Genomic DNA, 14859 nt, shown 5'->3' with positions numbered 1-14859 from the left:
GGACAATGCAATTTTTATGATTATTTACAAGATTTTCACAGATTTGTCGCCATTATAAATTTTCGACTCCATCTTTGCGTATACACAGGGTTGCATTTGAAAACTTATCGAGTGTGGTCATACTTGGTACATTACAGTGTGCTGTTAAGCGCGAAATCTATGTAGCACAAATCGACAACAAATATATCGTGGCACCAATGTTAATAAACGGTTTCATTTATTTTTTGAGAAGCACCGAACAATTAATACAAAAGCCCAATAATTTCATGGATTTTCTGCTTATTACCACCCACCCTATCGAATGCCAATTCATGATCCCCTCTCTACGTTACACACCGTGCCATCTCCACGGGCCTTTTGCCGATAAACTGACCACGACATCTCTGTGTAGTTGCCATGTAGCAAAATTCAATTTTCGACTTTGAGAACGAACTTTTTTTATTTAATCTATTTTAAAAGTCATGCAAGTCATAGTCTTTCAAAAATTAGCCCATCTTAAAGAAGATTGATTAATTGATCGAATAAAATTAATAGTCTCCTTAAATTCGCGATTGAAAAGCTCTAAAAGTATCAGTAAACGGAAAAGCTATTGCTGTACCAATACTTAAGTTAATGAGTGTATATTATGTATATATTGCATATATGTATGCATATGCATATGTGTAAAGGGCAATAATCGCACAAATCTAGCTTTGGGACCGGAGGTAATTTAGAGGACTATTGAAGAATCAATGTCAGCGAGAAAAGTTGGCTGATAAGCAAGACAAGCAGTGGAGTGGAGATGTTTTTCTATTCAGAAAAGAAAGCATTTGTGTTTGCGCAGGCTCCGCTGTACCCGTAGTGACATTCGTATTTTTTGTTTTTGCACCATAGAACGAACGCAACGCCCTTCTTTGTATCCATTTAAAGTCTATCGAAGTGGTGCGGTTAATCGGAGCTAGCTTTTGCGACGAGGCGCAAAAGAAACACGACAAAAATGTCAACAACTCCCAATTCCAATAGTAGTAGTAGCAATAGCAACAACACCAGCGTTAACAAGCAGCCACAGCAACAACAGCATCAGCACCAGCACCAGCACCAGCTCCAGCAACAAGACACATATAGCAGCGACAGCAGCAGCATTGAAGAGAACTCTGACGAGGCCGCCGAGGAGCGGAGAAGGCGCATCTCGAAGAATCGCTCCCGGCTGCAACGCCCTCTGAATAAATCTCAACACACAATGTCCAGCGGAGGAGCCGTACCCAAGCACGATGGCAAGTCCCCAGGAGGAGCCTCAACAAGCGGCCAAGCAGCGGCGTCGGGGGGAGCTGTAGGGCGCCTGGTTGTGCCGCCAGAGCGCATTTCAATGCTAGTGGATGGAGTCCGCTTTACGGTGGAGCAATCTCTGCTCACTGCTCATCCCACCACCATGCTGGGCACCATGTTCGGTTCAGGCTTTCAGTTTGTCCACCCCAATGAGCGAGGCGAATACGACGTTGCAGACGGCATCTCGCATTTAGTGTTTCGAGCAATATTGGAGTACTACAAAAGCGGCGTGATCCGCTGTCCCCCGACTGTTTCTGTTCCCGAGCTGAAGGAAGCCTGTGATTATCTGCTGATACCCTTCGACGCCACTACCGTGCGCTGCCAGAACCTAAGTGAGTATGTTATAGGCAAAATGCTCCTCCACGGGCGAACCTCAGTTGTGGCCATCTCTGCTCTTTGCTTCATTTCTCTCTAACATGCCTTCTGTTATGTTCGACAAAAAGGAGGTCTTCTTCACGAGCTCAGCAATGAAGGAGCGCGCCAGCAGTTTGAGCTGTTTCTCGAAGATCTTATACTGCCATTGATGGTGGCCTCAGCACAGCGCGGTGATCGCGAGTGTCATGTGGTTGTGCTTCTCGAAGACGACATGGTCGACTGGGATGAGGAATTTCCACCCCAAATGGGCGAGGAGTATTGCCAAAGTATGTATCTATCAATTGGGGACTAGTCCCGAATCCAATTTTCACTTTTAACTGATATTAGAGGCTATCAATTCGTATAACTATAACACCCTATAAATCCCTACTTCAGCCGTTCACAGCACAGCCATGCATCGCTTCTTTAAGTACATCGAGAACCGGGATGTGGCCAAGCAGGTCATGAAGGATCGGGGCCTGAAGAAGATCCGGTGCGGCATAGAAGGTTATCCTACACACAAGGAGAAGATTCGGCGACGTCCAGGCGGGCGAGCCGAGGTCATTTATAGCTATGTCCAACGCCCCTTCATCCACATGTCCTGGGAGAAGGAGGAAGCTAAGAGTCGTCATGTCGATTTCCAGTGCGTCAAATCGAAATCCGTTACGAATCTCGCAGAAGCAAACGCCGATCCTCCCTTAGAATTGGATGCAAGTTCGTAAAAGTCACCGAGGAAAGCCACCGCTTCCTACAAATCCACTTCCTTTGCAGGTGGAAATCCTATTCCGCCAATTGCTGTGGTCAATCCGAACCCAAACAATGCAGAGCTTGCACCCGTGCCTGCAGTTGGTGCCGCTGCAGTGGTCGCCGTGGACGAGGCAGCCGGTGGGGTTGTGATGCTCAACGATTTGGAACAAGCAGTCGCAGCTGTTGCTGCTGGCATCGTGGATGAGAATGTGTGAGCGACCGGGCCAGACCGAAATCCGGTAACCGAAGGATAAAACACTGCCAGAAAGCAGCGACGCACAGAGACCCCTTTTTACATTTTTCATCAACACTTTTATATGCAATAAAACTAAAAAGACGAAAGCAGAAGACTCTACTTTAGGACAATTGCAGGTGCTAATCTAAATCTTCCCGTTGGTTCTCTTGCCAGTGTTTGAGTCGAGTCGCTTACGCTCCATCAAAAGCCTCACGCTCGCCCTGGGGCAGAGTGGAGGTCTCCCAGTTCAGGGATCGATCAATGGCCATTTTCCATTTTTGGTAGCGAAGATTGCGTTCAGTAGAACCTATCGTCGGCTTGACAGGTTCCCTGGGTCCTGATTTGGAAAGGGGAGCCTCCATGGAATACCGATTCTCGACAGCCTTGTACGCTGCCATTGCTGCGCCCTGAAATTTGAGTGGTTAAAGAAGCATTATCGAAAGGTGTGTTAACACTAACCAGCGCTGTTGTCTCTGCTATCTTGGCCCTAAGCACATGAATTCCGACTAAATCCGACTGCAGCTGCAGGAACAGGTTGTTAACCGTCATGCCCCCATCGACCATCAGCTTGGCCAGTGGGATCTTGCAATCCTTGTGCATAGAGTCGAGAATATCGCGGACCTGAAAGCAGACCGCCTCCAGTGTGGCGCGGACAATATGTTCACTGGTGGTCTCCTCACTCAACCCACATATGACGCCCCTGGCATCTTGATTCCAGTAAGGAGCGTACAATCCGTTAAAGGCCGGCACAAAGTAGACATCCAAAGAGTTATCCACTGTGGCAGCCATAGCCTCGATCTGCCCGGAGTTTTGAATAAGACCAATGTTGTCGCGCAGCCAATTAAAAGCAGCTCCAGCTATGGACACACTCCCTTCCAAAGCGTAGTACGGAGTGGCCTTCCGTCCCAATTGATAGCCCACTGTCGTTAGCAGTCCGTGCTGGGAGTGCACAATGGACGGTCCCGTGTTATAGAGCAGAAAGCAACCAGTGCCATACGTGGCCTTGGCCTGACCTTTAGAAAGACACTGTTGTCCGACGAGCGCTGCTTGCTGATCCCCCAAGTCCGCAGTTATACTTGTCCCCTTGAGAACGCCCTGCGCTAAGCTGCCATAAAACTCTGCGCTGGAACAAATCTCTGGCAAGATGGTCTTGGGTAGCCCAAAGAATTTCAGCAGATTGGGATCCCACTGAAGGGTTTCAATATTCATCAGCATCGTTCGCGAAGCGTTGGTCACGTCCGTCTTGTGGACACCGCCATTCTTGCCACCCGTTAGGTTATACATCAGCCAAGTGTCGATGGTTCCAAACATTGCCACTCCACTGTCCATTGCCGCCTTGACCGTCGGGACATTGTCCCGTAGCCAACGCAGCTTTACTCCCGAGAAGTACGGAGAGAGCGGCAATCCACAGAGGGGGCGCAGGTAGTTGATATTTCTGGCATTGTTGGGAATGGCCTCCAGGAGCTCCTCTACTGTACTCGTAGTGCGATTGTCCAGCCATATTATAGCGTTAGCCAAGGGTTGGCCTGTGTTCCGGTCCCAAATTACGGTAGACTCCCGCTGGTTCGTTATTCCAATCGTGATGATATCCTAAAATGTACATATACATGTATGGGCATCTTTTAAGTTTTAAAATGGTTTAATTCTATATCTAAGCAATGTCTCCCTATCGGCACAACATTGTTGAAAGGTTAAGAGGTCGCCTAACGTCGTCATTATTGTTGAATAAGAAAGCATTTATAAATTTATATGAAAATATATGTAAGTAATAATAAAACAAGAACAGCTGTTTCTCATTTTTCATGGGTGTGTACACACTGACACTTGCCCCTTTAGCCATTACCAATGGAACGGAAACGCTGCAGTAAACAACAGTAAACATTAGAGGCGATAAGAAATCTAATTGAGCGACGTAACCAGCAAAAATTCCGGACACTCTCTCCCGGTCACCGGTCTTCAATGTCAACCTTAGTCAAAATTATCCGTCAAAGTATTTCCAGCCAAAATCGACAGCAACAACTACGTAAAATGGCGAGCGGAAGGGAAAAAATTATAAACGGTCAAAGTGCGACCATTGCCGTGGGGCAGATGCGCTCCACCAACGACAAGGTCTGGAATCTAAACCAGGTGAAGGAACTGATAAAGAAAGCCAAATCTGAGAACGCACAAATGCTCTTTCTTCCCGAATGCTGCGACTTTGTGGGCGAAAGCCGCACCCAGACAATCGAGCTGGCAGAAAGGCTGGATGGGAAGCTAGTGGCAGAATACAAAGAACTGGCCAGGTGCCACCAGATATGGCTCTCCCTCGGGGGCATACACGAATTGAACGATCAGGGGAAAATCTACAATGCCCATGTTCTGGTCAGCGCGAAGGGCGAGCTGGCTGGCGTCTACCGCAAGATGCACTTGTTTGATGCCACCACAAAGGAAGTACGGCTACGCGAATCAGATACAGTGTCACCTGGGGAGCGTTTGGAAAGGCCAGTGGCAACCCCTGCCGGCCAAGTTGGTCTACAGATTTGTTACGATCTTCGTTTTGCTGAGCCGGCTGTCTTGCTAAGGAAGTTGGGAGCCCAAATTCTAACGTATCCAGCTGCCTTTACCTATGCTACAGGCAAAGCGCATTGGGAGATTCTTCTGCGTGCCAGGGCAATTGAGACGCAGTGTTTCGTGATCGCCGCAGCCCAACAAGGATGGCATAATCAGAAGCGACAAAGCTGGGGTCACAGCATGATCATCAGTCCCTGGGGAAAGGTCTTGGCCGATTGCGGCGGTGAAAAGGATTTGGATATAGGCACAGCCAAAATAGACCTTTCCACTCTTGACTCGCTTTATCAGAGCATGCCCTGCTTCGAGCATCGCCGCAATGATCTTTATAGCTTGACGGCTTACAACATTCGTAGCAGGGAACCCGACACGGATCGTGCCTTTGCGGAGCACATGGTGGACAAACGAACCATTTTCTACGAATCGGAGCACTGCTTTGCATTTACCAATCTGCGTTGCGTGGTCGAGGGTCACGTCTTGGTGTCTACCAAGCGAGTAACCCCGCGTTTGTGCGGACTCGATTGTGCCGAGATCACAGACATGTTCGCCACTGTTTGCATGGTCCAGCGGCTGCTGGAGAAGATCTATCAAACCACATCGGCCACAGTCACTGTGCAGGATGGTGCCCAAGCCGGGCAGACCGTTCCCCATGTCCACTTCCATGTCATGCCGCGTCGCAAAGGAGATTTTGGTCACAACGATCAGATCTATGTGAAGCTGGAGGATTGCACCGAAAGCAAGCCACCGCGCACACTACAAGAGAGGATTGATGAGGCTCAGGTTTACCGTACCTATCTGAGCGATAGCTAACAAGTGTTTGAATAGATATGCACTGTAATTACCTTGTCACATACTTATAAAAATATCCCAGACGGAAATAAAGACATGTTGCTCTATTGACCTTAGCTGAACCTTCAGATCTCGTCTCACCTTGATTTGTCCACCGAGAGAGGTAAGCTTCTTGGTAGCTCCTGCGATGCACTCGTTAACGGTGTTCACTATAACCATGGGATCTTGCTCACACCAGCCCTCCTTCTGGAATATAGAGGGCACCTCGATCTGATGGTAGCAGACAATGTCGTCAGTGCCAGCGCGGAATATTATGAAGCGGGCCGAGGTGGTGCCCTCATCAATGGCTCCCACAAACGGGCCTACAACAGCTGTATCACTTGGAGTTTCCATTTGAACGTTCGACTAGATGTTCAGAGTCCAGAATTCAACAATAATAATGTTTAAACGTTGCTCTTTCCAGTTTGCTTTCAACACTGAAGCTAAGAATTATTGGAATTCTCACAATATTTGTCAAGCTGATTGCGAGTGATAAGGCCGTCGAGCCCTCTCGTTTCTTATCGACAATGGTGAAACCAAAAAACTCGCTCTTCGGAGTAAATATTTATTGCGAGTAATATAAATACAGCTAGCGAAGTTATGCCGCAACAAACTCGCGAACTGTAAAATCATGATCAAAATATGACCGCAACCAATTGTTCTGGACACGTTCATAACGGTTTGAGTAGTTTCTTTTATGCTCCATGCTAGTAAAATCGATAATGGAAACAAATACCTTAAGGTTCAAAATAATTTATGTAAAATTAGTAAGACACGAGTTATACTTCCGCATAATCTACATTCATTTGAGAAATGCACTAAATTTTCCGTTCTTTTGTTATTTAACTAAATTTTTATTTTTTGTGCCATTTGGCAACACTGCCCGTTAAGTGTGACCACATCTTCATACCAAACAGCTGATTTTTAGTTGCAAGAGAAATTGGGTAAACAGGTAAACAGAACATATACGGCACAGAAGCGCAGATATTTTGAATACAAGTTTGTAAGAGCCATGCCCATTTCCGAAGTCTACAAGAAAGGTCTCAGAGACTTCTTGCTGAATGAGAAAAACACGATTGTATTGATGCAGTTGGCCAAGAGTACGACAAAAAATGTGTGTAAAATCAAAGATCCTGAGGGTAAGAAGTACTGAACTTTATTTAAAAGAGAAATATATTCAGTTGCATATTACTTACAGAAGCCTTGGACTACCTAATAGCACATGTGGAGGACATACACATTTTATTGTCCAAACGTCTCATCACGCGCGAACTTCTGTTTATGTATGTGCACAGACGCTTACCGGGAATAGCCACAAACTTCACCAAGGCGGATTTGGTATCGAAAGTGATCAAATATTGGGAGCAGCAGCAAACCGTAGAACCCATTAATACGCCCAAAAACGAAGAGGAGTATCCCATTCACACAATGGCTCGGAAATTCGGCGAATGGTTTTTTGAACGCTTTAATTCTGACTGTCTCAGCCTTGTAGATTTGTGGGACGATGCGGCCTTGCACTTAACAATTTTGGCCAGCGATGGGGTTAGTGTGCACGAGTGTGAGACGGCTCCAGAGGTACTTTCAGTACTTATAAGCACAAGAAACCAATTTGGCTTCGTCTTTAATCCAAACCTAACCCACTGTGGAATACAAGGGCGCATGGATTCCTATGGTCAGGTCTTGGTACTCTCCTGTGGCACTCTTCACACAACCGAGTCCTGTGTTGGGGTTTTTGAATGCGTCTTTGCACTGTTACGTGACCCCTATTCGGAAAACAATTGGAAGCCCAAGAGATTGAAATGTTTGCTAAAGAGTGAGGTTGAGCCCCGCATCCTCCATAGCCTGAGAGAGTGCGAAACTCTGCAGACAGCTCTGGCACTGCCAGTGCATAACGAAGAGCTGGACTAGCGGTGGACTATTATTGAGCGGTTAAATGCGAAATGAACTAACCTTTCGATAGCTCCGGTGCACGTCCACCATGGTATGGAGTTTACCATCAGTATGTATACCATATCGTTACTTACCCTTAGCTTAGAAATAAAGAATGTAATCTTGTATAAACTTACGATTTCACTTTTCGAATGGTCAGTTAAAGCCGAAGATCGAAGAAGTCTCCGTATATACTTGTGTAGTCAACCCAACTGCAATTTCAAAGAGAATGTAGGCATTAAAAGTTGTACAATTTTGCGAGTTAAGCCTAAGAGAACACTGTCAACAATATGTTAGAGTAGTCCCAGTCATAGTTTTAAGTCTTTGTTGCTATCTTCGATTAACCGAAGCTCCCTCATACCTTGCAGTGATAGTTTTGAATAAGTAAAGAATAATTCCCTTATACTGTTGTACGTTTTTACTGTACTGTTTTTTAACAACAATAATGGATAGAGTCGTCGGTGTTATTGGCCCACAAGAGAGTGGGAAAAACGCTTTATATTTAATCTAAGCCAATATAAAGTTTCTTTCTTGAAGAGTATTTTCATACACAATTTAGTCAAGTGTGTAGTCATGTGCATAGGGTGTATATAAACTAATAAAAAATTAACTTATTTGTAGTGTACGAACAAGTATGCAATTTAAGCGAAAAAATACTCAATCATTCTTTGTAATAAACAGAAGATCATACAAAAAATAAAACATGTGCTTAATTGATAAATCTTAAATGCTCTCGACTGACTATCGCCAGTATGGGACTAAAGGATATCCTCTGCAAGGTCGTATAAATAAATTATTACCAGTTGAGTCAGCCACACGGCCAAGGAGCGCTCTTCCGTTATCAGCGGCACACCACACTGAAATGGTAGTACACATTAATATGTATGTTTCTTAAGACAAGTCGACAGATCGGGAACGGTGCTTAGATTTATGTTTATATAGGTATATATATATATATTGTGTGTGGGAAATCGGTTACATGCATTTTCATACAAAGTTTTAGAATAATTATATACACGCACTACACACACGTATAACAATTTCCGGAACAATTTCTAATCGAAAGCATATTTTGTTTAATTCGTTCACCAAAACCCCATACCTTACAGCCGTACAGCTGCAGGCCAAAATCCACAGGGCATATTTACATCGTTTGTAATCGTGTAAATGTGTGGTGCGGGTGACTTCTAGGCGAACTGTTTTTTTAACCTGATAACAAATGAAAACTAGTAGCTAACGCGAGTTGGGCGTATCGGTTGTCTTACGGGCTAGGAAAAAGAATTACGTTTATTCGATGTCGCTGTTCATCTCTACATTTTCTCCTGAATAAAGGGATGCATTAGTGATTGATTGAGGGAGATCCGCTTCGCTGGATCCAGGGCAAACATGTTCTCTAGCAGATCCTTGAGCTGAGTGACCTTGCGATGCTGATCATCGGGCAGATTTTGATCAGCAATCAGTTCCTGCTGCAGGCTACGCGATGGCTTTACAACTGGCATCACAACAATCTTCTCCTGCAAATGGGAGACGTGAGTAACGTAATCCTGTGCTGTTGCAAATACGAAATTATCACAAAACTTACCCTTTCCGTGAGCTTGTCTATCTCGTGATAGAGGAAATTGCAGTTCTGATCAAAGTGCTGCTCTCTGAATTGACCCTTTCTCACAATACGATTCGGTATCTTGCCCTTCACGTCCATGAAAAACTTTAGCATCTGATTATTACTCTTTCCGCTGAACAAAATCTTTCCCGTGTATAACTCGTAGATGGTGCAACCAGCAGACCAAGTGTCAATTCCATAGTCATATGGTATTCCCAAAATGATCTCTGGCGATCGATAGAACCGCGACACCAAGTACGGAGTAATTTCATTGTCACTTATTGCCGAAGCAGACCCAAAGTCGCACAGCTTCAGTATCAAATTATTCTCGTTGACTAAAATATTATCCGGCTTGATGTCCGCATGCAGGATACCCGTCTTTTTCAGCAGCTTGAGGGCTAAAAACAGTTGCTGAGTGTAGCTGCGCACAGCTTTGATGTGCAACCCGACATTCTTGCCGTATTTCTTTAACACCTCACGCAAATTCATGGCCAGTGGCTCGAACACCATGCAGAGATGCTACACCGGGAAAAATAAAAAAATATTTTTATAAAAGAAAAATCAACGACCTTTGAATAATATCCAACAAGTCTGTGTATATGTATATTACCTGTTTGTGGAAGAAATGGCGATTCAAGCGCAGGCAGTGGAAACGATCTTCGGGATCAGCGTCGTTTAGTTTCTTAAGGATTTCAAGCTCTCGCAGCCCGGTTTTGTGCCTGTTCAAAGGAAATAACATTTGAAAATTCAACAGGCTTAAAAAGGGCAACATATAAACTAATATTATGCTTACATTATTTCGTTGTTGCGAATGATCTTGATTGCCACATTGGCCTGTCCCCGAGCCTGATCACGGCCACGCACCACATTACTGAACACACCTTGACCCGTATAGCCACTGACCAAGTAGCGATTGTCTAGAACCTCACCAATGCGCACACGATAATATCCCTCCGCGTCATCCCAGTTGTCAGTAAGGGCAGGATTCTCATGCTGATGCTTGTTGTGAATAATTGTACTGGGCGACTAGGAGATGGAACAGAGGATTAGTTGAAGCAATGGGAGAATTGGGGACAGAAATTTACAAGCCTGTGACTCACATCGAAATTGGAATCAACATCCTGATCAGCAAACATGTCCCACTCATTGCGTTTCTCTTTTCCTGAACTATTCTTTTGGCTGTTGGAATTGTCCAACTGCTGCTGCTCCTTGGGGTGATCCAAGTCATTGAGCGTGGGTGTGGGAGTTCTTGGTTGGCGATCCCGTTGCGACGAGCCCGCTGAAGTGCTACGAGACTCATAGGAGTTAGAATTTTGAGGCGTGGGCGATTCCTGCCCTGTTCCTAGTTTCTATTGCAAAGATTCAGCTTAAGCATACACTATTTACCAAGGACTAAGAGGACGACTAACCTTGAGAAGCTCTTCGCGCTTCTTCCGACGCTGCTCAATGATACGTTCCTCATCATCGTCATCCTCGTTGATGTCAATGTCCAGATTAACCTCATCGTCACTGCTCTCCTTGTCGTGAATCTTCTGGCCTTCGCTCAGTGAGCCTTTGTAACGATCTCGGTCGTTGTCCGCGCCGCCCCGTGCTCCACCACGATTATTACCACCAAAGCCACCGCGATCCCGATCTTGGAAGCGCTCACGTTCACGGCGCCTGTCCGACTCAAACTTACTGCGACTGTGAGACCGCTGGCGATTGAAGCGACTGTCTCTCTCCCGTGGACGACCAGCACGTTGTTCGGCTGTGGCTTGTGGCCTGTCTGTGCCAGATCCTGGTCCACGGCGCTCCCGATCCCGGCTATGCTCATGCCTTTCTCGCTGTTTATCGCGATTGATCTCCTGGCGTAAGTCTTCCATGTTACGATTGTTCTGCTGATGATTCCGTCGTTGGGAGCTTTGACTGCGGGGCCGAATTTGTTCCTCCATACGCCGGCGAGGGGGAGTGCGGCTACGCGCCTGATCCCGGTCTCTAGAGCGTCGCTCACGCCTTCCAAGAACCGTATCGCCGCGTACTCGACTTCTAGGCGCTGCTGGGGATGCTGGTGCTTGTCGTCTTCGCTTCTCTGGCGTAGGCGAGGGCGTGCGCTGGCCTCCGCTAGAATCATCCAATAATATAACATCGGATTCATTTGAGTTATGGATGCTAGACTGTTTATTATTAACATTTTTACTAGTTGCAGTAGCCTGCGGTTGGAATAAGGGCTGCGATTGGCCCTTGCTGGCTATTTGCTTGGACTGCACCGATTGTGCTCGTGAGTTGGGTTCACTTCTTTCATCAGCGTCCGGGTCCGACATGTACGCGCCCAGGCGAGCCTGTAGCAATGCCTTCTGCTTCATCAGGTCCTCTAAATTCAACTCATCTTCGATCATGGCAGCAATAATCGGACTAGCAACATCCATGGGGCTGAAATGTGCAAATACATATGTGCATACATATATCAGAATTGTAGCAAGAACTAAACGAATAAAAGGCCCTCATGAGGAATTTGGTTGTGATAATGCATTTAGAAATCCAGATGCATATACTTACACATCACTCTCGCTGCTCGAACTGGCCACCTCCAAAACTGGGAGAACCTTGTTCTGTATGGTCTTTGTAATTTCCTCCACGAGACTACACGGGTCTGTTTGCAATTTCGAGCTAGAGATGCACAATTCGGCGCCATTGCGGCTTGCCTTCTGCATGATTTCAGAAAACTTCTCGCTAAGTCCATAGCTTTTCTGTTGTTTGGCGCTTGGATGTTCTGTACCGTCGGAGTCATGGGAAGACTCGCTATGGTGGTGGTGACGCTTCTTTGACTTTTTGTGCCTTTTGTGGACATGTTTCTCTTTGTCACTCTTGCTGGATGTGGACTTTTTGTGTTTCTTATGTTTCTTTTGCTTCTTGAGCTTGGCTCGATGCTCCTCTCCACTATTGTAATGGGAACACAAGAAATTAATATACACACACGGACATAACCAAAAACAAAAAAAAAAAAAATGTGCATGGCATAATTTATACTTTTCACTTACCTCTTTTCGTCACTCATTTTGTTTTATCACAAACACTTAAAGTTCAAACAGTATGACTTAAATCTGATTATATTTGGTTAAGTTAGCTTTTCCTACACATATACATATGAACATATGAACAGTGTGGCCGCGGATCCATCGATAAAATATACTGTCCGACGCTCAGAAATATACCAAAATATACCGTCTCATTTGAAAAATATACCGTAAATATACTGACGAGCTCAGTTCTATTATACATATTCCTCGTTTTTGATATTCCGTCGAACATTACAAGCTATATAGAACATTAAGCCGTGCCCACCAAATTTTAGCCCATTGATGAATCAATTTTCTACTTGATTGGTTAGTTTTTAGTCCTTGCTTTTATTGTATTTTGACTAAAACAAGGTTTAAACAAAATAGTTCAACAAAAAAAACAGTCGCAATGTTGCTGGTATTTGAAGACATGATGCGTGTATAGGTCTTTGTACACCCTATTTCGTTAATTTTATATGAAGATCAAACGTAATTTATTAAGACATTTTCTCAAATTGATATTCTTTAGACATATTCAAGTACATTATTAGTATCTTGTATATATTTATGTCGATCCTGATACCTACTGAGCCTTGGAAGACAAACATTTTCTCAATTCTATAACATCCATTTCCCCCAGGGTATGTGTGCATGGAATGGAATAATTACAATTGGAAAATTAATTAAATTAAGCGCAGTTAAAAAGGATGTAATGTAGAAAATCTCCTTCGAGAAATTTGATAGTGTACAATAGGGAGATAGTCTGTTGCAGACTGAAATTAACAAATTGGTTGAAATATTAAAATAAAATAATAAAAATAGTAAAATAATAATAAAATAATCAAAACTGGTAAATAAAAATGGAGGAAATATATATGGGCAGACAGATCTACTTCAATACTGGAAGCGCAAAAGCATTGAGTTTACTCAATTTTGTGGTAGTCGAATTTTTTTAAAAATTTTCGATGCCTGGAAATGTGTATATATCGATGGTTCAAACCATCAATGGCATTGCAGCCCCTCCTCTCTAGGTCACACACATGCATGCACCCTATATATATATATATATAATATATATATAAAAAAACTCAACATCCCTCTACAAGCAAAGGCCAAGCTTACCGCATATAATCAAATATAAAACAAATATGTAAGCCATTTGCTATCCAGAATAAACTCAATTCTTTAATTATTATTCGGCTCTTGTAAATGTATTGGGAGTTTAATATTACTGCTAACAGGCAACCACAACGTCTACATCGTGCTCATCTTTGTCAATGCTTAGTTCGAGCACAGCATCCTCTTCTACAGACATGGCTTTGGAGTCTTCTGTAGAGACGGAGGGGAGTTTAACTTCTCCTCGGACTCCATCGAACTTGGTAGGACTACTATTATTCAGATCATCGTCTTCGTCGTCACTGACCTCCATTATGCCATTGTTGTCGTCCAAGTCTGGGTGTGATGTGGGATCGCTCTCGCTAGAGGATGAAGACGAGGACGAGGAGCTGTTTTCCTGATCTAATTGTTGTTCCAGCTCGTGGATACTGTACATCAGAAGAGTAAAGTCATTGCGGCGCTTCTGAAACTTGCGTTCCATTTTAAGTTTCTTTTGGACAAGGTCATCAATCTCTTTTTTGATGATTTCGATGTGCTTCTGGGTGCCGTTCCGATCGGGTTGCTGGTCGATGAGCGAGGCCAACAAATCATATTCCATTTTATTTTTTCGTATTTGCTTAGCTGTCACCAGCTCCTTCTTACTGGCTTCGATCTCCTCCTTGGCCAGTTCGATGCTCTCCTCGTGCTGTTCCACAAGCTTGGTGTAGTTCTCTCGCTCCTCTTTGATCATTTGCAGAGTCTCGACATTTTTCAACGCCGTCAGCTTGCACTGGGCAAATTGAGCCATCAGACGGTCATACATAATTTGGCTATAAAATCAAGCAAAGGCTACATTTTGTACTTCACTTTTGAAGCATTTTCGTACCTAGTTTCCGGCGAGTCGTTTTTGGCGTTTGCATACTTAAGAAACTGCTTTAGAAGCACATTCAGGCGTCGGTCCTCTCCAGTGCCGTCGCCATCAATAAGTAGTCGCTGCTTTATAATTTCCTCTGTGGATTATATATTTGGTAGATTTTTGTTTTATTTTCCTGAATAATAAACAATATGTTATTTACTTTACCGTCGTTCATTTTCAGACTGAACTATCGATAGAGAATAAAAAGTACGCTCGTATCTGTCAGACTATCGAAAATCGAGAAAGTGATTTTCACAATTTGAGGAAA

At 44.3% G+C, this 14859-nt stretch overlaps 6 protein-coding genes across 8 annotated transcripts; 3 read left to right on the top strand and 3 right to left on the bottom strand.

Moving 5' to 3' along the window:
• The first annotated feature begins 633 nt into the window (after nt 1–633).
• On the top strand, nt 634–2748 carry LOC6601107 (BTB/POZ domain-containing protein 10). Of its 2 annotated transcripts, XM_026991635.1 has the most exons (5): nt 634–704; nt 874–1637; nt 1749–1946; nt 2056–2373; nt 2431–2748. In XM_026991635.1, exons 2-5 carry the CDS (start codon nt 977–979, stop codon nt 2619–2621), a joined length of 1368 nt encoding a protein of 455 aa, XP_026847436.1. In that variant the 5' UTR covers nt 634–704; nt 874–976; the 3' UTR covers nt 2622–2748. The 2 variants fall into 2 exon arrangements, with proteins under 2 accessions (XP_026847436.1, XP_002026053.1); XM_002026017.2 differs by having other exon boundaries at nt 680–1637.
• Nucleotides 2696–6523, bottom strand: LOC6601125 (glycerol kinase). Its single transcript, XM_002026018.2, has 3 exons — nt 6119–6523; nt 3101–4231; nt 2696–3048 (listed from the first exon to the last, which is right to left on the bottom strand). Exons 1-3 carry the CDS (start codon nt 6368–6370, stop codon nt 2833–2835), a joined length of 1599 nt encoding a protein of 532 aa, XP_002026054.2. The 5' UTR covers nt 6371–6523; the 3' UTR covers nt 2696–2832.
• LOC6601126 (nitrilase and fragile histidine triad fusion protein NitFhit) lies at nt 4495–6105 on the top strand. Its single transcript, XM_002026019.2, has one exon. It carries the CDS (start codon nt 4601–4603, stop codon nt 5996–5998), a length of 1398 nt encoding a protein of 465 aa, XP_002026055.2. The 5' UTR covers nt 4495–4600; the 3' UTR covers nt 5999–6105.
• A 392-nt stretch (nt 6524–6915) lies between the features above and the next one.
• LOC6601129 (uncharacterized protein C3orf38 homolog) lies at nt 6916–7955 on the top strand. The gene is made up of 2 exons (XM_002026020.2): nt 6916–7155; nt 7215–7955. The coding sequence occupies exons 1-2, from the start codon at nt 7029–7031 to the stop codon at nt 7922–7924; spliced, it is 837 nt and encodes a 278-aa protein (XP_002026056.1). The 5' UTR covers nt 6916–7028; the 3' UTR covers nt 7925–7955.
• Nucleotides 7956–7959: 4 nt separating this feature from the next.
• Nucleotides 7960–12626, bottom strand: LOC6601130 (serine/threonine-protein kinase prp4). 2 transcript variants are annotated; one of them, XR_003409062.1, is made up of 10 exons: nt 12563–12626; nt 12081–12461; nt 10955–11954; nt 10646–10894; nt 10339–10571; nt 10156–10264; nt 9528–10064; nt 9231–9459; nt 8746–8802; nt 7960–8157 (listed from the first exon to the last, which is right to left on the bottom strand). XR_003409062.1 is itself a non-coding variant. In XM_002026021.2 (9 exons), exons 1-8 carry the CDS (start codon nt 12577–12579, stop codon nt 9256–9258), a joined length of 2730 nt encoding a protein of 909 aa, XP_002026057.1. In that variant the 5' UTR covers nt 12580–12626; the 3' UTR covers nt 8386–8802; nt 9231–9255. The 2 variants fall into 2 exon arrangements, 1 of the variants encoding a protein (XP_002026057.1); XM_002026021.2 differs by lacking the exon at nt 7960–8157 and having other exon boundaries at nt 8386–8802.
• A 1112-nt stretch (nt 12627–13738) lies between these two features.
• On the bottom strand, nt 13739–14781 carry LOC6601131 (THO complex protein 7). The gene is made up of 3 exons (XM_002026022.2): nt 14757–14781; nt 14562–14685; nt 13739–14505 (listed from the first exon to the last, which is right to left on the bottom strand). Exons 1-3 carry the CDS (start codon nt 14764–14766, stop codon nt 13815–13817), a joined length of 825 nt encoding a protein of 274 aa, XP_002026058.1. The 5' UTR covers nt 14767–14781; the 3' UTR covers nt 13739–13814.
• Between the last annotated feature and the right edge of the window lie 78 nt (nt 14782–14859).

This window comes from Drosophila persimilis, unplaced genomic scaffold, assembly GCF_003286085.1.
Source record: "Drosophila persimilis strain 14011-0111.01,24,50 unplaced genomic scaffold, DperRS2 tig00000676-arrow-arrow-pilon, whole genome shotgun sequence".
Classification (NCBI taxonomy): domain Eukaryota; kingdom Metazoa; phylum Arthropoda; class Insecta; order Diptera; family Drosophilidae; genus Drosophila; species Drosophila persimilis.
The sequence above is the reverse complement of the archived record's forward strand: the minus strand, read 5'-3'. Positions and strand labels throughout refer to the sequence as shown.

Coding starts and splice junctions, on each gene's coding strand:
- LOC6601125 (XM_002026018.2), bottom strand. CDS start 6,370: ATGGAAACTCCAAGTGATACAGCTGTTGTAGGCCCGTTTGTGGGAGCC. Junction 4,232..6,118: donor CTCTCGGTGGACAAATCAAG/GTGAGACGAGAT, acceptor TGTACATTTTAG/GATATCATCACGATTGGAAT. Junction 3,049..3,100: donor TAGCAGAGACAACAGCGCTG/GTTAGTGTTAAC, acceptor CTCAAATTTCAG/GGCGCAGCAATGGCAGCGTA.
- LOC6601130 (XM_002026021.2), bottom strand. Junction 11,955..12,080: donor TCGAGCAGCGAGAGTGATGT/GTAAGTATATGC, acceptor TGCACATTTCAG/CCCCATGGATGTTGCTAGTC. Junction 10,065..10,155: donor GCCATTTCTTCCACAAACAG/GTAATATACATA, acceptor TTCCCGGTGTAG/CATCTCTGCATGGTGTTCGA.
- LOC6601131 (XM_002026022.2), bottom strand. Junction 14,506..14,561: donor AACGACTCGCCGGAAACTAG/GTACGAAAATGC, acceptor TTGATTTTATAG/CCAAATTATGTATGACCGTC.
- LOC6601126 (XM_002026019.2), top strand. CDS start 4,601: ATGTCAACCTTAGTCAAAATTATCCGTCAAAGTATTTCCAGCCAAAAT.
- LOC6601129 (XM_002026020.2), top strand. CDS start 7,029: ATGCCCATTTCCGAAGTCTACAAGAAAGGTCTCAGAGACTTCTTGCTG. Junction 7,156..7,214: donor TAAAATCAAAGATCCTGAGG/GTAAGAAGTACT, acceptor TATTACTTACAG/AAGCCTTGGACTACCTAATA.
- LOC6601107 (XM_026991635.1), top strand. CDS start 977: ATGTCAACAACTCCCAATTCCAATAGTAGTAGTAGCAATAGCAACAAC. Junction 1,638..1,748: donor CGTGCGCTGCCAGAACCTAA/GTGAGTATGTTA, acceptor TTCGACAAAAAG/GAGGTCTTCTTCACGAGCTC. Junction 1,947..2,055: donor GGGCGAGGAGTATTGCCAAA/GTATGTATCTAT, acceptor TCCCTACTTCAG/CCGTTCACAGCACAGCCATG.